At 33.5% G+C, this 24,523-nt stretch overlaps 1 protein-coding gene across 1 annotated transcript in view; it reads right to left on the bottom strand.

The window, feature by feature from the left end:
• LOC150110040 (acetoacetyl-CoA synthetase-like) overlaps window positions 1-24,523 on the bottom strand; it is a 72,667-nt gene that overhangs the window by 25,153 nt on the left and 22,991 nt on the right. Inside the window, exons 4-9 of the mRNA XM_090397607.1 lie at window positions 24,345-24,462; window positions 20,520-20,633; window positions 18,192-18,289; window positions 16,458-16,572; window positions 16,198-16,279; window positions 10,348-10,501 (exon numbers count right to left, since the gene is read on the bottom strand). Coding sequence (XP_090253733.1) covers window positions 10,348-10,501; window positions 16,198-16,279; window positions 16,458-16,572; window positions 18,192-18,289; window positions 20,520-20,633; window positions 24,345-24,462 — 681 coding nt within the window. The remainder of the gene's footprint in view (window positions 1-10,347; window positions 10,502-16,197; window positions 16,280-16,457; window positions 16,573-18,191; window positions 18,290-20,519; window positions 20,634-24,344; window positions 24,463-24,523) is intronic.

Raw genomic sequence — 24,523 nt, 5'->3', positions numbered from 1 at the left:
TCATTATTTTTAAAATATTGCTCAACAATGAAAATGCGTTGTTCTTTCGTGTAGCGCACCATTTTTAATAACCCTGAACTGTCTTTTTTTTCTCGTTGGCAACACTTTACCGCACAAATAGCGCTAAATTTAAATCTTGCGTGAATTTTGGGACACCCTTTATATTATGATATACAATTTCTCTGAAGGATTTTATTTTAATACCTTTTTTAGGTATCTTTGAAATAATGTCCTTCGCCTTTATAATTTACATTCCATAATTAATCCCAATATTATCTTTGGTACTCTTAACTGCATCCTTTCCATAGCTTCTTTATTGCCTCAAAAATCAGGAGATTAAATCTGCGCACAGTAGTCCATGGTGCGGCAGTATCAAGGCGCATTGTAAAGATGTAAAATGATTCCTTACCCTTACATGTCAATGTTCCTTTCAACATCGCAGTAATCCAATGAGTTGTATTTGTAGTTTTTAGAATGTGACCTTGAACTTCAGATTCTTATCCCAAATAATTCCGAGATTCTTAAGCTAATCAGTTTCTTGTAGCGCATGGATGTCAAACTCGCGGCCCGCGATGAATATTTTTGTGGCCCAGCCAAACTTTTGCCAATGAAAGCGATTACTACATATAGCCGTGTTGCATGCATTTCCTTTACACGTAGGCGAACCATTTCTCTCACTATTTCTACCAGCCGAATATATATACTTCTATCACGTGCGAGTGCCACGCCAACGTCTAGTCATCAGTCTTGTTTGAACTGACTTGTTTGATGTGTGTAACAGGAAATATTTCGCTTTCGGTGAACAAGAAAAATAAGTTTATTTACGTTACGCTTATTAATTTATGCCAAACATCAACTTACGAGACAGTTATTTACTGTCTGGTAAGTTGATATTTAAGAAAAAATATCAGTTTTTATTAAAATAGTCTATTATTTTATGTTAACGATTATTAATTTTTATCAGTCCTTTGTATTCAGCATGTCTCTATCGAAACCAAGTGATAGTAATAAACAAAAAATTGATGACGAACATCGAAATTTCCAAGAAAAGTGGGAAGTGGAGTATTTTTGCTGTGAAGTAAAAAATAAAATAATCTGCTTAATATGTAATAATGTTATCAGTGTACCAAAGTTATACAACATTAATCGTCACTATGAACAACATAAATCAAAATATGATAATTACGAGAGATTAATGAGACAAGAAAAGTTGAAAGAGCTCAAGTCGGGACTGAAAAAACAACAGTTCTTGTTTACTAAAATATCACCAGAAAGTGAAGCGACAGTGCATGCAAACTATATCTTGTCAGAGTTGATAGCTAAACATCGAAACCTTTTACTGAAGGTGATTTCATTAAGGAATGTCTAATTAAAGCTGCAGAAATTATTTGTCCTGAAAATATGAAGGCTTTTCAAACAATATCCCTATGTCTCGAAATACAGTTGCGGAAAGAATTACTGATTTGGCCGACAATTTAAGTGTTCAGATCAAAGCAAAATCATCTAGTTTCGAAGCTTTTTCCATTGCCTGTGATGAGAGTACGGACATTGGAGGCGTAGCTCAATTAGCTATGTTTCTTCGTGCTTGCGACACGGATTTCAACATTTTTGAGGAATTATTAGAACCATTACCAATGCATAACACTAGTACAGGACAAGATATATTTAATTGTGTTATTGAACTTCTGAAAAATACAATCTACCTCTGTCAAAATTAACTTCTGTAGCTACAGATGGAGCTCCTTCTATGACCGGAAAAGACAATGGTTTCGTGGCATTGCTGCGAAAAAAACAAAGCGAAATTTATGATGGATCCAAGATTCATCATACGCATTGTATTATACATCAAGAAGTATTATGCGCGAAAGTAATAAACATGGAAAATGTGTTGACATCTATCAAAAAAATCATTAATTTCATAAAATCTCGAGGCTTAAATGAACGACAGTTCTCTGCTTTCTTAAGTGAATTAGACAGCGAATATTCCAGTTTGTCCTACTATACCGAGGTACGTGTTGGCTATCCTGCTCCAAGATTCTTAAACAATTCTGGGACTTGAAAGAAGAAATAGGTCAGTTCTTAATAACTAAAAATCAAGACACAAGCCTATTTTTTGACACAGCGTGGCTGCAAGATTTATCCTTCGTGGTTGATATAATAAAACACTTATATGATTTAAATTTAAAACTGCAAGGAAGAGATCTGATCATTACGAATATGTGTGTGTGACCAAGTTAAGGCATTCAAATGTAAACTAGTTCTTTGAGAAAAGCAGTTGAAAAATGAAGATTTAGCGAACTTTCGGACATGCAACATGAACAAATCAAGTTTAAGTGAAACTGCATCGCATCAAAAATACGCAGAAAAAATTGTAAGCCCTAGAACTGAATTTGAAACAACGTTTGCAGATTTTAAATTTTTGGAAGACAAGTTTTCTTTGTTTTCTTCGATTTTTTCAATAAATATTGAATCAGTACCTAATCAAATGCAAATGGAGGTAATTGAGATCCAGTGCGATTCAGATTTGAAGGCAAAATTCAGTGAAGTTGGCGTGCCTGGATTTTACAAATATTTAACTGCCAGGTTTAAAAATACTCGAAAATTCGCATATGAAATTATATCCATGTTTGGAAGTACTTATCGGTGTGAGCAATTATTCACAATTATGAAGGGAAATAAGTCTCCTGTCAGATCCAGAATTACTGACATTCACTTTGGATCAGTTTTGAAAGTAATCACTGCGAACAAGATTTCCTCCGAAGTAGGAAAGATAGTAGCAGAGAAGAGATGCCAAGTGTCAGGGAGAAAACATTAATTTTATCTTTCTTGTTCTTTTTTTATACTGTACTTTTCAAAATAAACCTGCGTTTTTATGAAAATTGAATTTTTGTTTTTTGCGGTCCACATAAACTTAAACTTCGTTTATTTGGCCAGTGTTAGCCTTTGAGTTTGATATGTTTTTTGTAGCATAACCCCACCAATATAATATGCCGTTGATAATATCTCATCCCAAAGTGAATAACTTTACACTGACTAACATTTAATTGACAGTCATTATCATTTCTCCAGTGTTCCAGCTTCAGCAGCGTCCCTAATTGTCAGGCATATCTTTACAACATCAACAAAAATTGAGCATCTCCTTTCCGGAGATGTCCAATTGTTTACTGATTTTTTTATGGATTTTTCTGCTGGCATATCGTGTAATTTTATGGAATCAAATGATGTGAGATCAAGAAAACGTGAAGGATACTGGAATTCTGTGAACCTCGAAATGAGCCTCCAGGTGAGGTATTCTGATAAATAGGTTTTAGAACCACGTAGCGTTCGCTATTCTAGATCACAGTTACACCACCCTTTTCAATGAAGTAGGGCCCAATTATGCATGAACCCTAGGGCCAGAAACCGCACAAACGTGTGTTTGCATGACCGCTTAGATGGAAATGCGCTTCGTCCAAGAATAGGGTGACCAGATTAAAAATTTGGTTTTGGGGTATCATATGTAGATTTTGGGGTATTCATGATTAGGTTTTGGGGTATTCATTATTGGCCTTGGGGATAATCGCACTATCAAACATAAAGAAGGAGCAATTATAATAAGATTATTTTATTTCTATATTTGTAGATTTTCACAATATACAAATGCATGGAACACAGAGTTGGTCAAATTTTGGTACAATTAGTCAAATTTATAGCAACTCTTTAAACAAAATTTAAATATTTTATTTTGGCAGTTATGGACACTAATGTAAACTTTTAGAAATATTCTCATGATATGCTTTGCATAATCATTTAAAATATAAATTCAGTAAACCTGATTTATTTTATCAAAAGAGAAGTATTTAGTAACTAAAAAAAAAAAATCAGCTAACGCCTTTTTATTCCCGTATACGGGAGTAGGCGAGGCCATTTAGCCCTATCTAACTTTTTGGAGACTAAGTGGGCAGTTCAATCTCCACTGGTACCCAATCATAGACAGATGGCCCAAGGCTATCGCTAATTAAGCGGTACGCAGTGAAGAGAGACGGCTCAAATGTGCCGCCATCTCGTGGTCCCTAACCCTAACACAATATATTTTTTTTAATGTCTGAAATAATGTGGGTTCTACGGTCGATTTTCTTGAGTTTACAGGACGAAAAACCCGAGTTTCCGGGAGGAAAAATCTGCTTGCCCGTGCCAGAGATCGACTAACTCGGGAACCGGTCGAAAAAAGGCTTAGAAAAATTTCCTCTAGTCGCCGACTAGACTCGAAACCAAGCCTTCCTTCGTGCGGCCAAGCGCGGTGGTGTGCAAACGCCACATCCACCGAGCTACACAGGCTGTATTTAGTAACTAACAATATATTTTATTCGAGTGAATTTCTTTTAGCAATTTTTTTTTTTAACAACTGCATAAAATTCTTTGCATGACATATTGTAATTGGTTTTCACCAGTAATTCTCCCTCAACACTTTTTAGGTCTAATCTGTTCCTATCCTTTTTCCAAGAGTTGAACATTAAGTTAAATATTCGCTCACTCATTGCATTTGAGTGAAAGCAAAAAGAAAATTAATATTTTTTTCTATATTAGGTACATCGTATGCATTTAAAAATTTTATCCAAATATCTGTGATATTTTTGAGGAAATATTTTTATGGAACGATTTTAACAGGACATACACTTCATATAGCAAATCAATATTAATATTGGAAATTTTAAATAAATCTATAACTTTCAAGAAAAGATCAAAATGTGCCACTTCATGTAATTTGAATATATTAAGATACTCATTATTTTCAAAACTAAATCATTTTTCAATATACTGAATTAAAGTTTTCAGAAAATCGTCTGCCCTTTTCTTAAACAAATTTATCTCTACTGGCAACGAATCCATAAAAATGATAATTTAATTTAGAAAGTAGAGAGTTTCTTAGATTGGCCATTAGGTTAAATAGTTCAATTATAATTGGACCATCCTGCTCTAGATTACAAATTACGTTTTGGACACAGGTTGCTACATTTGAAAAGAAAGAAAGGTAGACTTCAGCTAATTCGTTCGAAAAAAAAAATCTTGTAAAAATCTTGGGCATCTTTCCAAAGATTAAAAATAGTTTTTCACTAGCTCAAAATTTTGGTTTAGCCTGTCTACTGCTGGAAGGAGTGACAACCATCTTGTAGGAACATGACGCATTAGATCTGAATATTCTAGGTCTCAAAATTCATAATGTTCTTTTAAATTTTCTAACCTTTTACTGTGTGAACTAAATTCATTATATGTTTTTAAAATTACACATTCTATATCAACTTCTAAACAGATTGTAGCTTTTCTTGTTGCATTGTGTAAGACATTGCAAAGATATCCTATATCAAATATCCTATAGCGATCTATATAAGTAGCCTACTTAAAGTAGGATAGTTTTTCGAGTCTTTGAGAATGCATTTCAACAAAATATTTACCTGCGGCTAATTTTCCTCTTATATAATCACCTAAACTTGGTTTTATATGATTTGTAGCGTTTACATTTTGCTTACTTGGTGGCATTCACAGTAAAGGCAATAGTCAATATTTATTTATTTAGAAATGGCTCAAATATATTTATACAGAAAACTGAAAAATGGATATTATGTCCGAAACACCGAAAAGGGGTATTTTTCGTACCTCATTTAAGATTTTACAAAAGGAGTATTTTATAAATTTAATTCAGTAAATGGGGTATTATACCCCGAAATGGAGTACATCTGACCACCCTATCCGAGAACCAGACATTAGGAGGAAGGACGGATCTTCATAGATTGAATCTACATGGCAGGAATACGTGTGCACAGTATTCCCGCCATGTAGCGTAATCCCTCTGTAAAACCCCGACCCACTTGAATGACGTACGAAAAGGCACCCAGCTGCTTACGGAATCTCTGTTAGTGACTCTCTCTCTCGGTACCCAAAGTTTTACCGCCAATCAGCGTTGACCGGAACATGACCTCGAGGTGATTCCTCTTTCTGATCTTCGCCCTATCATCGGCATAGATGGAAACGAAATTCATCCGAAAATGCCAGTATTTTTTTCAGTCTACAGTGATTTAATGACGTTCCTCAGAAAGAAACTGTAGATATAGTCATCGATGATCAGACATAAGCGCCTACTTTTGAGATTCATAAGGAAGAGAGAGAGAGAGAGAGAGAGAGAGAGAGAGAGAGAGAGAGAGAGAATAAAAACTTTGGACTGAGGTATGAGAAATACCATTCGTTCCCTGTTAAATTCCATGGTGGGGAGTCCCAAAGTTTTTCGTCTGTGAACGTACAGAATGCGGGAAATTTACATTTACTGTAAGAGTGAACGAGGCGTGGAGACCTGGCGACTGTAGTCAGCAAAGTATCCTTCCACTCTTGGAACATCTTAACTGTTGCACCCCCCCCTCCCACCCAACACACACACACACAAACCACCCACAATATTGGCAGATTCCTGGTTTATTTAATTTTTTATATGAATCCCACAAAAAAGAAGGTTGTAATAGGGTAAAGATTAAAAACGGCCTTACGTGAAGCGAAAATTCCCCGAGGAGAAATTCTTCCACATCTATATGAGTCTAACTCATTTTCAGCTTAAAAAAAGAAAGAAAGAAACACAAAATAAAATTTGTTGAAAGCAAACTAAACTAAAAGATGCAAAATGAAAGTTTCCAAGCATTTACTGAATTGATTTACTTCCTTGATAAAATAAAATTAAGATTACAAAATGGCTACAAGTAACAAGAACAGAAAGAAAAATTGAAACACTTGTTTATAAAACTAGACTATTTAATAACACACATGAACAATGGCTATATGAACAAAGTATTAACCAATATCTAGATAAAATAAAACAAAATGAAGAAATAGAAATAGAATGGCTTAATATAAAAACGATATACTAAATGCAGCAGCAAATGAAAGCTTAGGAAAGACCAAAAAATTCAATAAAAGGAAAAAACTGAAGATCTGGGATGATACAATCAAAGAAATAATCAAAAAGAAAAAAAGGAAGTCTATCACAAATGGTTAAGCAGTAAAAGATTAGAAGATGAAATAGAATATAAAAGAATAAGAGCCATAGCTAAAAGAGAAGTCAGAAAAAGACATAGAGAATCATGGAACAAATTTGTTTCTAATTTAGAACATGATTTATATAAAATAAGACCCAATGTATATAAGATTTTGAAACACTTAAATGAAGATACCAAAGAAAACATAAAATTAAACACTGAATTGAAATTAGAAGAATTTCTAAATTACTACACAGAACTGTGGACAGACAAATATTTTTAAAAAGACAACTGGCAAACAATTAACGAAAATGAAAAGGAAATAACTAAAGAAGAATTAGAAATCAGCCTGAAAGAAACAAGAAACGGAAAATCACGTGGAGAAGTTCGGAACTATATAAATATGCAGGAACAGGATTCAAAAAAAAAGACTCTTATTATTTTTAAATAAACTTTACTCAACTGGTATCCTCCCCAGTAGAATGGAAAAAAGCAATTGTGATTCCTATCTTTAAAAAAGGTAATAGAGTTGACACTAAAAACTATAGAGGTATCAGTATACTAAATTCCTGTTACAAAATATATAGCAGAATCTTAAATAGCAAACTAATGAAATATTCCGAAAACTTTATTTTAGAAGTACAGATGGATTTAGAAAAGGACGATCATGTATAGACCCGGCCTTTTGCCTAAAATTAATAATAGAGAAAAGAAGAGAATACAATTTAGAAACACATATTGCATTTATTGACTTTGAAAAAGCATTTGACAAAGTTAAAAGAAGTATTTTATTTGACATATTAAAAGAAAGACAAATATCAAATAATATCGCTAAAGCTATCACAAGTATATATGAAAATAATCAAATACAAATAAGATTAAATCACAAGCTATCATATACAAGAGAGATAAACCAAGGGGACCGACAGGGATGTGCCCTCTCAACAACTCTTTTTAATATCTACTTAAATGAAATAATAATAAAATGGAATAAAAATTTACATCAAGGAATTAAACTTTCTCCTAGAGTAAACTTAAACACTCTCCTTTTGCCGACGACCAAATAATAATTACAAATTCTGAAGATAACTTACAGAAAGCTATTTTAGATATAAATGAGATAGCCAAAGATTATGGTATGATAATATCAACAGAAAAATCAAAAGCTATGGCCTTTAAACGACAAGATCCAGCAAGAACTAAAATAGTAATAGATAACAAGATCTTAGAACAGGCGAATTCATTTAACTACCTAGGATGTATGATCACATGTGAAAATGAAAAAGATATAAACCCAAAAATTACAAAATATTTTAAAATAACAGACTGTAATTAACTCTATATTTAAACCAAACCTAGTTCAAAAACAAACCAGACTAAAAGTATACAATACATTACCCCTACCAGTCTGAATGTATGGAAGCGAAATCTGGACAATAAAACAAAAAGACAAGCAAAGATTAACGACAGCAGAAATGAAGTTTATGAGAAAATCTGCAAAGTATACCCTCTTTGATCACAAAAGAAACGAAGAAATTATGAAAGAATTAAACCAAAAACCAGTAATAGAAAAAAATTAAAAAATATAAACATAAATGGATGGAACACGTTCAAAGAATGAAAACAGAAAGATTACCAAAACAAGCCTTCAATACAAGTCATTAGGAAAAAGAAAACCAGGACGTCATCTTAAACGATTCAACGATGACTTCTAAGGCCGGAAAAGGGCCATGCTAGGCCTAAATCCTTGATACGCATGATGATGATGATGATGATCATAATGGTGATTTACTTGCAAAAAAACTTGATTTAAATCATGTTTTTCGCAAGTAAATTAATTCAGTTCCTTAAATAAGGTAATTTTTATCTTTAATGAGTTAAAAATATAAATAGTTAAAAGAATTGTAATGCTTACCTTCTTATCTAAAAAGATTATTGAAAGTTAAAAATTGCAGGTATTGCATTGCTATTCTTTTATTTATTTTAATTTTATTTTTTTTTATTAAATAAAAAATGTCATCATAATAAGTATTATTGTAATATGTTTCTTTCGTTCATCTTGATAATTACTATTATTATTATTATTATGTGACACCACGAGTCCAAGACTTCGCGACAGATGAACACCCTGCTTGTACAAACGTGTACGCTTTTTTGCATTCATCAAGTGCACTGCATCGTCTCTTCCATCTACAAACTAGTCGGGATTTATGGATATTATTTCTGGGAAAACTCCCATATTTCTCCTCTTAACAAACTATTACATTTACAGATATTTTGCCTGCTTCTGTTTAGGAGTGCCCCTGTTTAAATGTCCTTGGCTTTTTACTCACGGATTCTTAGGGCATTGTAAATGCATTTATTGGTAAATGCTACATATATCTATTGGTAAATATACATCTACAATGCCCTAAGAATCCATGAGTAAATAGCCAATGACATTTAAACAGGGGCACTCCTAAACAGAAGCAGGCAAAATAGCCGTAAATGTAATAGTCGGGATTTTTTTTGTTAACTGCATATGCTCCTGGCCTATTTGGCTGGATGCAGAATGAAAACCAGACTACTTCTTATATGAGATCGGTTATCTAACTTTCTATTAAGAAAATAAAAAAACGAAGTTCATATAAAGAATTCTCCGTTATCAAATTTGAACTCAGATATTTTCCAGTCGTAGACTGCATTCCATGTTTTTCTTCCAACCGGTAAGTTACTGACGCATTTAATGATAATTAGATCTAATAATTTTATATACTATCTCCGATCCCCCCCCCCCTTACGCACCATATACATACAAAATCAGATAATAAACATATTATTATTTTACAATAAGTAATAATAATTAATACCCGACTGAATTCATGAAAAGCTTGAATCGTACGTATATTAAGAGCCTCCGTAGCTCAGTCAGTATTTGTTCGATTCCCGTTAGTAACGGGAGAAGCCTTTATCTGGTCTCTTTCGACTAGAAGTGAGTTAACCGGGCTCATACGAAGGGGTGGAGGGTTTTTTAATCCCTCAAAACAGGCAAACCGGAAATACACAATGGCTACAGTCATAAAATATACTACGGCAAGGAAGGCAACGGGAAACTACCTTGCTCATAATCTTCTCCCTAGTATGGTCGCATATAGCAATCCCCCCACCACCAGCTGTATATGGCTGAGGGAATAGGATAGAATAGGGGATTTATTAATTGCTAAAAATTTACCACCCACCACTCACCACTTAAGAGAATGATCTTGTGTTGTTGCTGATATTCCATTGATAATTTTACTCTAATAAATAAATAAATAAATAAATAAATAAAATAAAACATGATATTTCAAGATAAGTAGTTATGACTCACGCCTGCGGAATGCACAACTGCTTTCGGCTTGCCTGTAGTACCAGATGTGAAATGTATGCATACGGGATGACTAAAAGGCAATTGAACAAACTCCAGTGGAGGCACAGAGCCATCGACATTTTTTCCCATTTCTAAAACATCATCCAAGAAATACCTGAACAATAAATATAGTAGTAAATTAAAGTATTTGTACTTAAGATGACTAATATTTTAGAATAAAGGTTTAAGGAATACTATTTTTTATTTTCCTGAATTACATCCTAACTATTAGCAAAGACCAGCTAAAAACAATAGAATATTTCAGATGGCAGCTTTCAGAATGATTTCTGACTCAAATTCAAGCGTAGGTACAGGCGGTGGTTGTAATCTTGACCTTTTATTTACGAAGTCTCAAAATCCAATATGATTCTTCGCTATCTGATTTAGCCTTGATCTGCCTTCAGTTAATCTTTGACTATCTCACGGAAGATGCAATTGCTCTTAACCCAATATCTAAAATATATGCTTGGCTTTTATTAAACTATTTTAGGAGGTTCCTAGCTGAATTTTATCTATTGGGAATTAAAGTTAGGGAAAGGCCTGGAAAACTCGTGTCTTTGACTAATTCGAATCGAATCTCAGTTGGCATAGCGACAATGTTCTGGGCTCAGATAAAAAATTTAAAAAAAAGCAAAATTTATTTCCTACTCCCCCCCCCCCACACACACACTAGTGATTTATTAGTATATACAGAAAATAGGAAATAATCAAACAAAAAGTCTCCTTCTTGATCTAGAAATTATCCTTCCTCTTTCTACGTACCCCAATATTTTATTCCAGCAAATGATTACGCAATATTCTGATTGCAAAACAGTTTGATTTGTATTTATGGCCTAATGTGCAGGCTAAACAAATAAAAACTATACGTAATATTTTCTGCAACAGTAATAAAGGATATACTTCAAACAGTCAGGTAGAAGATTAAAAAGAATGAGGAGTTGAGCCATATTTCTTTACTTATATTATTATTATTATTATTATTATTATTATTATTACTACCTGACACCTCCAGGGAGTTTAAAGACTCATCGAGGGAGGGTACCTACTCTACAACTCTCCGTCTCCACCAATCAACCCACCAACTACAACGAAACTCAACTACACCAACGCCAACAAATATGAAAAAAAAAAAAAAAATAAATAAAGAGTTTGTCGACTGGCAAGTAGTAGGAGATAGATAGATATTTTTCTTTTGTTTCTTTATTTTAGTTATATTTTGTTTCAGTCTAGTTATTTTATTTAATTTTTGGAAATTCTAATAATGCTTAAGTCGATTTTCTGCTTCTGTATATACGTTTATAATATCTCCAACCAAATAATAACAATAACGAACACCCCCAATGGAAATTATGGTTTATTATTTATTATTTTTTAAAATTTATTTATTATGGTTTTGGATTATGTCTCTACTCTTATATAGCGTTTTACTGTGCTGCGTACACAGAACAACATATGAACTTTTTAAAGTGCATAAGTCATTCTGAGGTTCTTTATAAGTTCTAGGTGCGAACTCAGCAAGAACTGTTGGAGTATTTTTTCTGAGAAAGCGACTGATCATCCTGTAAACACACAACTCTCAAACTCACTCCATGATTTAAAGCGATCACTGTGGCAGTCAAGACATCAATTCTGAACAATTCGATTCACCTTGTTTGCTTTGATAAATATGCATTTAGAAGCAATTTATTGATACCTAGAAAATAAATTACAAAGTAGTTGTGGAGGATTATATTTTTCTTGGTAAATTAGTTCATTTTAAGGAAAAGCAAGATAAAGAAATAAATAGAAGAATTCACACAATGACATAAAGTGATTTGATTTATAAAGATTCATTAGGTATAAAGATCTGTTAGGATATTTGCCTGAATGTATATAAAGAAAGCTATTTAATATGTGCATTAGTCTGGTGTTTACCTAGAAAAGTGAGAAAAAAAAAGAATGAGAAGAAAGAGCAATGAAGCACGCTTCAGATAACAAAAAGGAATAGGAATACCAAACAGAATTAAAGAGATGACTGGTGTAGAGGATGTTGTGAAGCATGATAAAGCAAGCATGATAAAATAAATAAGCTAAAGAAGAAGAAGACGAAAAAAAAAAAAATAATAATAATAATATAAGGGTGCTTGAGGGTCAAAGCTGTACAACAGAGAAAAGACCTCCACATCGCCTTTAAAGGAATACGGATAATCGACCAGGGCTTCTTACCTAATGTCCAATCCTCACCTTCTCGTGGTGCATCCTGTTGGGTATCTACCTGGATACTGAACAAACTAGGATGGGCTGGCAATTTGGGATTTCACCGACCAAATTGTATTCTTATTGGCTTAAACCAAAATACAAAATTATGGTACAACATGACAAAATTTCATGCCGGCTGGGGGGGGGGGGTTGTCGCCCGGTTAAACAAGGCCGCGTTGTTTTCGCCAGAAAAAAAGGGTGAACAGCGAAAAGTCAGCTACTAGAACAAATCTTCAACACATTTCTATGACTGAATGGCAAAGAAATGGAGCTAGCTGAGGAATTAGATAAGTACCAGATCGACATAATGGGGGTGACTGAAATAAGACAAAAATGGTGAGATCTTTCTGAGCAATAAATACAAAATGTTGTATTCAGGCAATGACAATCAAAGAAAAAAAGGATCAGCCATAGTATTCAACACTAAATACGAGGCTAATCTTCTTGAATGGCAGTCAGTCTCAAGTCGAGTATGTGGGCAATAACAAATATCAGAATGGAGAACTGGACAATGAGACTTATTTGTGCCTATAATCCCACAGAAGGTTCTCCTAAGGTAGAAGTGGAGGAATTTTTTGAGGCTTTAGAGAAAGGCACTGACACAATGAAAGAGAAAAAGTTGGTCCTTGTTGGGGATCTAAATAGCAGAGTAGGAAATGATTGTCAGACATACAAAAATATTTTGGGAAAATTTGGAGAAAAGAGCAAAGCTAATAATAATGGCAAATATCTGTTGGATTTCTGCTCAGGACATGGACTGGTTATTACTAACACTATGTTCCAATATAAAAATGTGAACAAATTCACATGGAGAGAAGAGGTAAGGAATAAGAAAAGTCACATTGACTTTGTTATTGTTGATAGTGATATTTTCTCCCTGCTACAGGACACAAGATTGTACACAGGATTTGAAATTGGAAGTGATCACTATTTAGTCTTGAGCAGGATAAAATTGAATTTCGCATTAAAAAGAATGACATGTAAGAAAGTTTTAAAGCGAATAAAAGTTGAGCAGCTCTCAGATGTCAACTGTAGACTAAAATACATAAAGATTATTAAAGAAAAAATTAAACAGTTTGAGAACAGGAACCTTGGAGATTCAGTGGCAAGCCTTGAAGAAAACCCTGATTGATTCATCCAGAGAGGCATGTGGTGAGGTTGTCTGCAAGGATAGACAAATCAGAACTCCATGGTGGACACAGAAAGTTAAAGAGGCAGTAAAGGAAAATAAGAAAGCATATCAAACGTTCCTGGCAAATAAGTCAGCTTGTGCTCTTAGAGAATACAGAGACAAATGTAAGAAAGCTAAACCTGTGTAAAACTAGCTAAACAAACGTCATGGAAGGACTTTGTTAAAAACATAGAAAATAAATATCAAGAAGGTGGCAAAATATTCTGGAGGTTGTTGAAGAAGCTAAGAAATGGAGGAGAGATTACTGTAAAAGGAGTTAGAGATGATAAAGATGACATGAAAACGGGAGAAAAAGATATCCTTGAAGTATGAAGTAATTACTTCGAGAAATTGCTAAATGAAACAAGCAGTGACAGCACAGTGGTAAAGAAACACTCAACAGGCATATAGTCAAGAATACATATCTATACTTGAAGAAGAAAAAGCCATCAAAGGTTTAAAATGTGGAAAGGCAGCAGGAGTAGATTATATTCGACCAGAAATTCTATAGTATGGTGGTATAAAAGTCTTGCAGTGGCTGCACTGCATAGTTCAGAATGCCTGGACAGAGGGACAAATTTCCAATGATTGGAGTAGAGCTCTCATAGTACCCATATATAAAAAGGGAAATAAAACTGAATGTGAGAATTACAGAAGTATTTCCCTACTGAGTGTTCCTGCTAAGATTAATGCACATATACTTGAGAAATGGTTGAGAAGAGTTGTGGAAGAGAAGCTTGGTGAAGAACAAGCTGAATTGAGGCCAAATGGAGGCTGTTAGGATCAGATTTTCACTTTACGACAGATAGTTGAGAAATCATGGGAATATAACAAAGATCTGTATTTAGGTTTTGTCGATCTGGAAAAGGCATATGACAAGGTGCCAAGAGAGAGAGAGAAGCTATTCAATACGCTACAGTTATATGGTGTCAATGGGGCATTATATCAAACAATACTTAGTCTTTATTTGAGTTGTAAGTCAGCAGTTAGAATTGAAGGAAGTACAGGAAGATGGTTTAATGTTAAATCTGATGTGAAACAAGGATGCACATTATCCCCTCTGTTAGTCATTATTTATATGGATCCCATTATGAAGGTAAGTGGTATTAAACATGATTTCAAAATTGGAAATGTTAATATCAGCTCTTTGCTTTATGCGGACGATGTTATACTTCTAAATAAATCCGCTACAAGTCTGCAAGTTTCCCTGACCAAGGGAAATACTGTTGTAATAGATATGGTATGAAAGTCAGCAATAAAAATACGAAGATAATGAAAATAGGCCGAATCGTTGAAAATGTCAACTGCTTTGTGAACGGAGAACCTGTGGAACAAGTAAAATATTTCAGCTACTTAGGCACGATTTTTAGTTTAGTGAAGATGGTAAACTAAATATGGAAATAGACAACAAAATCGACAAAGTTGGTATGGTAGGAAGTCAATTGAATAAATTCATATGGAATAAGAGAGAAATTAGTCGGAATACTAAATTAGCTGTATACAAGACAGTGTGCAAACCAGTTTTAACTTATGGATCTGAGAGCTGGGTCAAAAGTAAAACACTTGACCAAAGACTAGAGACTGCTGATATGAAAGTCCTGAGAAAGATTTGAGCGTGAACAGATGGCATCAATGGCAATATCATATTAAAAACGAGGATATTAGGAAAGAGCTTGACATTGTCAGCATCCAGGAATGTGTTAGTAGAGCGAATCTCAGGTGGTATGGTCACTTAAACAGAATGGGCGAGGAAAGATTAGCAAAGCAAGTGTTCTCCGCCAGGTTGGCAGGAAAACGATCCAGAGGAAGACCAAGATATAGATGGTTGATACGGTACAAAGTGCCTTAGATAATAGAAATATAAGATCTGATAATGTCGGAGTCTTGACAAGTAACAGACCGATTTGGAGGAAAAGTGTAGATAGGAAGTTACTAATGATGTAAATTTTTCAAGTAGTACTATCATATCCTGTACATCCCCTTGAGGGTAAATGGCAGGAATTTGATAATGATGATGATGAGGAGGAGGAAGAGGAGGAGGAGGAGGAGAACGATGATAATAATAACAATAATAACAAGGCTTTTCAGTATAAATGGCTGTTTTTCTCCAGAAAATAGTTGCAACCATCAATTGAGTTGCTGAAAATGTATGCAATTATAGTTTTGTATGAGGCTTATTTCAGTCCAGAAAATATGGCATCAAATTGGATTTATCATAAAGAGCATAAACACAAATATTTTTTTAAATTTTTCTTTCCTGCTCTCCTGGTAGTATTTGTAAATGGGACACAAAAAGTTATTCTGAAATTATTGTATGACGTAAGTTGTTCAAAATTTAATAATATTATAACATTATAATATATTTCATAACATTAATAATGTTATGAAATATGGTGGCTTACCAATTAGGTAATCCAGAGTAATCTCTAGAGAAGGAAGCGTTACTGAAAGGAACAATGATCACCTTCTCAAGGGTAGGAAGAGCTGAAACAAAATGAATATTTTGACTGAAAAAAAAAGAAATTTTCAGATCGCTCATAAATAGGTGCTTGCATGCTTTCCTTCGTAATTTATTAAAATTATTTAAAATGATTAAGGTGCATGCCATAATCAATCAATAATAATTAAGGATTTGAACAGATAGAAACACCTACACATTTACCTTTTGTTATGGTCTTCAGTCTTTCTAAAAAGTCAATTTTCTTTCCCTTGCAAACAGTAGAATCTGTACATAAGAGAACTTTGGGGCGAACTTGCGCAAGTCTCTGAACCGCTCCCTGAAATTAAAAGGCCAATGAATTTCGTGCTTATTCATGTACATATTCAATCAATGAAATCATTAAAAGTTATTACAAATTTAGAGAATTCATTCATTCTATATTGATGTGTGCTGTTGACGTCCAGTAGTTGCCATGTCCTTTTTAAATATTTCTGCGGCAATCGAAGAAACATAAAAATCAAACGTGGAATTAAAATTAATTTAATTATGTATTTATTTAAGTATTTCATTTTAAGAATAATAATGAGTGCCTGTATAACCTTCTGTCAAAATTTCTTGTTCCATAATGCTAGACTACGAGAAGTTCGATTCCAGTTTGCCATTTGAAAGTTTCTTTTTTTTTTCTTTCTTTCTTTCTTCAGCGAGTTACCTAATGAGTCGATCACTTTTCTCCCTCAAATTTCAGAAAACTTGATCGTAGAATTCATGGTATTTCAGATAATTATACAAGATAGGGTTTCAGATCACGAGGTGATAGTAGTTGTCTCCCATACTTTCCCATAGGATTTCCAAATCATTTGTAGGGACAACCTCGAGTATCAGCGATGATCAAGGTCGAGACCATCTTACCGATACCCAAAAGCTAGGACTCTATCTTCCTGATTGTGAGGAATAAACGATGTTGTAACATTTTTAAGTAAGTAATGAAAAACATATATTTATAGTATATATTTTGTGTCCTTATTAATGTAGTATAAAGTTTATAATATACGGTATGTAATTTGTAATATACAATACAATTACAAAAATTCAGAAATAGAAATAGCAATTTTTAAAATCTGCCTACTTCAAAATACGGGGCCTGAATTGTATCATGGTAATTATGAAGAAACGAGTTCCACTAATTTGGAACCATTTCCAGAATATCGAAAAACAATATTTTGGAAATGACGTTCTTAAAAGCTGGTTGTAGTATTAAACTATGAAAAGGAAATTCAGGAAATTCATCTTTTTAACATGCTATTATCTCTCTCTCTCTCTCTCTCTCCAACTGAACTCTTTCCGAGAGGAACTTTTTCAAGCCTTTCATAGACCAGTTTTCGAGTTAATCAATTCTGACAGGGGCGAGCGGAATTTTTCTCCTGGAAAGTTGGGTTTAAATTCCATATACTCAACAAATTGACTATAGAACCCACATTATTTCATAGTGTGGATCACAGGAGGGCCGCACTTATCTGATGTACTCTCTTTCCTGGGTGCCAATTAAATCATCAATAGTCTTGGGTTGCCTATTCGTGATTGACTAAGAATGGCGCGTAGTTGTCTACAGTCTGCAAAAGTTAAGATTAAGTGACCACACCTATTTACCCCGCTGAATAAAAGGCATCGGCAGATTTTTATGGAACGGAACTTCTATCATTTAAATGTGCTAGAAAATTTAATAGTATGCTGATTATTACAAGTAATACCTTTTTAAAACACATGGAAAAAATTAAACAAATAAGCAAAGAAAAGCCGTACATTGAATTCACTTTGCATTTGGAAAGTCAGCTCCGAAAAAAAAACATACTAATCTTGTAATTAAATTTTTGCAATTCACAACCAATTTCATTTTTCAAATTTCAGTTCTTATTTTATTTTTATCCATACTTCAAAGAAGTTGGTTAAATCACTTACGATATCTCCATATTCAACTGCAACGCCAGTCCAAATTGCTCCGAAGCTTATAGCTGCAAACATGGTCATCACAGTAGGTGAAATATTAGTGATATAACCTGGGAAAGGGACAGTTTCAAAAGGTTAAATCTTTGGCTCTTAAACTACGTTCTTAGGAAAGAGAAATTTAATTTAATTTTTAATTTACCAGAATGATACTTTTGGCACTATTTTATACAATAATATAAATATTAGGGCTAGAGACCACGAGATGGCTGCACTTGTCTGCTGTACTCTCCTCCTAGTATACTGATTAATTCCCTCAGTCTCGTGTCAACTATTCTGTGATTGACCATGGATGCATGCACATAGATTTCCACAGTCTTCTAGCCTTCAAAAGAAGATTGCTGAAAGCTATGTGCTCATCACTTTGGATTATGTGGTGTAAGGTTCATATCACTTAATTTAAATTGTGAGAGGGAGGAACCGAATTAATCTTCTAAGCAAGAAAATATTTTATGTGTTATATCCTAAACTGAGATTGGAATTAAGTCCTGTTGGTAACAATGCTAAGACTTTTATCCACCCTGTCACTACTGGGGCCAGGTAGTGCTGAAATGTCAAAATAGGGAAACATTTTGTGGTTTAAATCAACATGTAAAAGAAACTGGCTGTTTAATTATAGCTTAGCTCCCGTTGTATAGTGGGCGCTAGCTAATACATGAGCTTTCTTCGGTCCTGTTTTAAACTATTCCCCCCCGTAGATCCCTAGATTTGAAAATTAAAACGTTAAGTAGAAGACATTATAATAACAACAAATAAATACGGGTGCTACCTAAGTTAAGTTATTATTTATTTTTGCACAATTTTTCGGATACGTTTCATAGCCAATTTCAATACAGTAGAAAGAGATAAACACAAAACCGAACAATATGCGCTGTCAACTGCAGGAGGAAACTTTATATACGTCATTAGAAATAAAAAAAATAAAATAAAATAAATATTTTCATTGAAATAATGAAGTTATTATAATTTTTATGAAACACAAGAGAGTAGTATTTCATTCTTTCGAAAATTAATTCAGTAAACCCAAGAATTCAATATACACTCGATGCAGAAGATAACAACTGCCATCCTTTTCTGGAGGTTCTCATTCTACGTCAACCTAATCACAGTCTACAGTTCCCTGCATGCAGAAAACCAAATCATAGGAAAATACATTAATGCTGCTTCACATTATCACCCCTGTCAGAAATACGATTAAATCTTTAGTTGAGAGAGCTCTTAAAATTTTATCAACTGATTCTGTTTTAACACTTTCATTGCCAAGCTGCAAATTGGAATTTCGTGTGGTGGTCAAATTTTTTTTATTTTTTTATTTAGTTAGCGACGTCAACGCGATAATGCGTGATCGGCCGTTTGGTGAGAACTCGCATCCCGCGATATCGCGTGATTGGCAATGAACATGTTAAGTAATGAAATGTCTATTATCAGAGCTACCTTCATATCCAATGGTTATATTTCAAAACGAATCGATACGATAAAATAAATAATAATTAGGGCCTTCATGCTAATCGTTCTCGAGAAGAATTTTCTAGAATTACTGTTAAAGGACTATCAGAGAAAATTGCAAGTCTTCTTTGCCTAATTGATCTACAACTTTCATTCCAACCAATTCGTAAACCAAATACCCTCTTCGTGTCTCCATAATACGAATATTCACCTCTCTCTCTCTCTCTCTCTCTCTCATCCTGAAGTTCATGGAATTACTATAATTCCATGAACTTCAGATTCTGCTCAGATTCGTCTTAAGGAACATCCAGAGTATATTTTACATTAATAATCCTATAAACATGGTTTTTTCTAGCCACGCCTTATATACTGAGCATAGAATTCATTGGAATAATGCTCAAGTTCTACACAAACGTTACTTTCTTCTGGAAACATTATATTAAGAAAGCTGCGAAGCACACATTTACAGTTCCTAGCCATCAACAAAAACGACTGTCTTAAACGTTCTCAAATTTGGGAAGTTATCCTAAAAAATACTCATCACGAATAACGTAGATGTATTTATCCTTCTGCATTTCATAACACATATAATGCACGTGCATACAATTTAATTATTGTTCGTTTTTGTGTTTAACGTTCCTGCTGTATTGAAAATGGCTGCGAAATGTATCCGAAAATTCTACAAAAATAAATGAACGTAAGTTGCATCCGTATTTATTTATTTATAATTCTTATAATATTTTCTTCATAATTAACAAATTGATTTTTCACGTACTTCACTGGTACGCACACTCACACTAAAATAAGAAGAAAAAGCTATTTGAGATATGAACTTACCAGCCACCACATCATGTTTTGACACTCCAATTCTCTTGAGTGCCGAAGCGTACAAAGCAACCCTTTGGCTGAGTTCACAGAAGGTTATTTTCTCAAATGTGTTCTTTGTTTCTCCTAGAATAAAAGACTGCATCAAAATAATGAATGTTGAATAAGTACGTTTATTTATATTTCCATACAAGATCTGATATAAAAGTGTCGAAAGTGATTTGGTTCATCTCAGAAACAATATAACATCTCTTTGCGGGGAACTGTGTTGTATATGGGAGAAATATCATTCTAATATGTGACATATTAGGATGGTAAAAAAAAATATTACTTGAATAATCAAGTTACGTCTTAATATTCTACTATATATATATTCTCTCTCTCTCTCTCTACATACATACATACATATATATATATATATATATATATATATATATATATATATATATATATATATATATATATATATATATATATATATATATATATATAATAGATTTAATGACTTAAAAAAACCGAGATTACTTATAAAGATTTAATAAGAATAATACAACTAGTTTCGGCTTATAATAGCTTTCATCAGGTATTCTTAAAGGAAAAGAATAATAATAAACATTGAAGTATCTAAAAACTGGAAAATACAGGTAAAAAATCGCCACACATAATTGATGCATAAAAAATGTATTTTTTCAAGTTGTTCTAACAGGCGTGCCATTGTTTATTGCAAGTGTGCGTGCACACTCACGTGAACGCCAATATTGAATAACTGCAGCATGGCTATCTGGGATGTTATAACTCAAATTGTTGTTTAAGTGGGAAGGATTCAGAAGGATTTCCCTTGATTCTATAATTTTTCTCTCAAACTCATCATCACAGAGAAAAATATTTTCTGATCTATCCCAGCAAACAGAGTGGGTTTGTTGATCATCATTAGGATTATTTGAAAAAAGAACATGACAGGATAACGCAGTTGCATGTGATCTTTTGTAAGAGATGTCTCTTTTATGCTCTTCTATATGTTTCTCAACAGATTTGTTAGTTTGTCCAAAATAAGGGATATTGCAATCGCACCATAATTTATATACACCTGGGTATTTTAGGTTTTGATGAGGAGGCTTTGGATGGCTTTTTAAAGAACGGATTTTAGGAAGTATGGTGAAGAACGTCTTGATGTTATATTTTTTAAGGACTTTAGCTAATTTCTTAGAGACTGTGCTAATGTATGGGATGGAGATGCTGCCTTTAAAATTAATAGTTTCTATTGTGCACTGTCTAGGAGGATCCAGAAGAAATTTCTTAATCGTTTTTTCATAGTATCCATTTTGTTTAAAGATAAGAGAGAGTTGATTTATTTCTTTTTGTAGTTCATCTTGTTCATTCAAGAGAGAGCGTGCTTTGTGTCCTAAGGTAGATATAGTTCCAAGATTTTGTAGTGGAAAATGATGAGAAAGATTATGCAGATATCTATTGGTATGAGTAGGTTTTCTGTATATAGAGATTTTTAATCTTTCAGAGCAACGTGTAAGCATGACATTTAGGAAAGGCAAGGAGTTATTATTTTCTAGATCAGCAGTAAATTTTACATTAGTATATATATAAAATTATATATTATTATATATATATATATATATATATATATATATATAAAATTATATATTATTTTATATATATATATATATATATATATATATATATATATATATATGATGATTGAGAAACGAAAACTTATTGAAATATTTGTTGACGAGTTTGAAGTTGTAGTTATTTGGGAATACTTCATGAGGAAGGCGGTGCTAGAGGACAGAGGTAGTTAGAACAAAGGGAAGAAGAAGGAGGATAAGCAGGTGCGATATGTTTGATGTTGTACTGAAAAGCTACGCTCAGTAGCTGCTGCTCTTGTTTTGAAAGGCCCAATAGAGAGCAATGGAATGATGGATACCAGTTCAGTTCAAGAGGCTGAAGTGGGTCCATAAGGGAGGTATCATCTCGGAAGCGAATTGCTCTTCTCTGTATCATCAAGAATAATTTTTAGAGATGTTTAAGTGCAGCATCCTGAACATATTAACAGTAATCGACAGAATGGAGGATTTGTAATAGACTTATTATCTGAGTGGTAAGCATCTGAGTGGAAGAGAATACGTAGATTTTGTAGATGCTAAGAAAGAGGTTGATGTGATTTGTGTATGCCAGAAGAGGTGCGAGATAAATGCTGGTCTAAGCAAAAGCAGGGATCTAATCCTGTCTGGTAATTTGTGTATTACGGAGTGTAATCGTAGGAGAGCTTCTATCCCTTTCGCGAGAGAAAATTCAAGACCACGTGTTGGTTGGAATGAAGATAGCTCTCACCCAGTTGCAGGATAGCATAGAGATCAATGTTTAAGGCACTAATTGAGACGATCTTGACTCTTGCGATGACGCTTACTGCATGATTTGTCAAATTAGTAGGATTAATGGAGAATCTATCATGAGTAGAGATTTGGGTGATTGAAAGTAGGTCATTTGTGTATAGTAGAAAGAGAATCGGTGATTGAACGGAACATTTAGGCACACCTGCATTTGTTGCAAAGCTCGAAGAGAGGAAGCCATCTACCATGACACGAAGTGAACGACCAGAGTTAGAGCTGTCTACCCAAATTTCAGATGATTGTAGATAGACCAAATCAAAAGCTCTGGAAATGACAAGAACGACAGCAAAATTTTCTCTGAACCGTTCCATGACACATGTCCAGTAACATACGCTAAGAGGTCAGCCGGGGGGGGGGGGCTTGAATGGCATAATCCGTACTGGTTGTCGTTGTTAACTAGTGGGTTTCTAATTAATGGAGAAGTTGATAACTTTTCCTATTATATTTTAGAGGATTGTGACGATGGCAATTTGTCAGTAGTTACACGGTAAATTTCGATCTCTTTTTTTTAAATATTTTAAATGAAATGTGGCCATGAAGCATATACCTTAGCAAAAACTGCGTTTTTGCTAAGGTATATGCAAATATGTATAAGGTAAAGCAAAGGAAACAGCTGGTTGATAGCAAGAGGCTATATGACGCTGCGAGGCGAGATTATTATAACTATAAGCTGCTTGTGTTCTCTGAATCGTTTGCATGTATGGAGGAAAAACTCTGATTGCTGGATAAGTTGCGATATATCCGGATATATTTCACATTCAGTTAGAAAGTCATAAATCTTTCTCTGGTACTACGACAGCAAGTAAACTAATCAAAAGGCTTCCATGGAAAAAGTATATACATGTAAAAATAACTTCGAAAGGGGAATGGGTTACCATTCCCCTTTCGAAGGAGGGACATCGTTTTGGTTGGCACACCTTCATTCTCTTTACTTTTTTTATTATACTTCATATACGAGCTGTCACCTGTGTATTATTAATCGGTTATTAATTGAACCCTAATAACCACATAATAACGATAGAAATAGGTAAGTAGAAATAATAATAATAATAATAATAATAATAATAATAATAATAATAATAATATTATTATTATTATTATTATTATTATTATTATTATTATTTTATTTTTTTTAATTAAATTTGACAAGCGCAGAATTTATATATATAAAATATTTTTAAAAGTTATCTTAAAATAAATTTCAATAAAAAATCCTACATAAAATCTAGTTACAAATCCATAATACTTATTATAGCCTTTTAATTTTTTTAAGTAAAAAATCCTTAAATTTTTAAATTACATTTCTTACATAAAAATGTAATTTTAAATCTAAGGGTACTTTTTCAAGTAATAAAAAACGTTAATCGTCTATTCTGTCCATTATGCTCAGTGAAGAAACAAATCAATGCTGTTATTGCTATTTAGCACTTACCACTTATGTAATAGGCCACGTGATTATCTTTATAACGAAGCATGTTTTCAGCGTAATTTAGACGTGCTCCTTGAAACCATTCCGGTATATCCTCGAACTTAACACTTGTATCCAGGACCTAAGAATAAAACAGTGCGCTTATGTTGAAATACAAAAGATTTTAATGAGTGCACATGAGT

The sequence above is a fragment of the Typopeltis vanoorti genome, chromosome 1, assembly GCF_054136105.1.
Source record: "Typopeltis vanoorti isolate ZY-2024b chromosome 1, IOZ_Tvanoo_1.0, whole genome shotgun sequence".
NCBI classification, from domain to species: Eukaryota; Metazoa; Arthropoda; class Arachnida; order Uropygi; family Thelyphonidae; genus Typopeltis; species Typopeltis vanoorti.
Note: the sequence above shows the minus strand (reverse complement) of the source record. Positions and strands in the feature narration are given on the sequence as shown.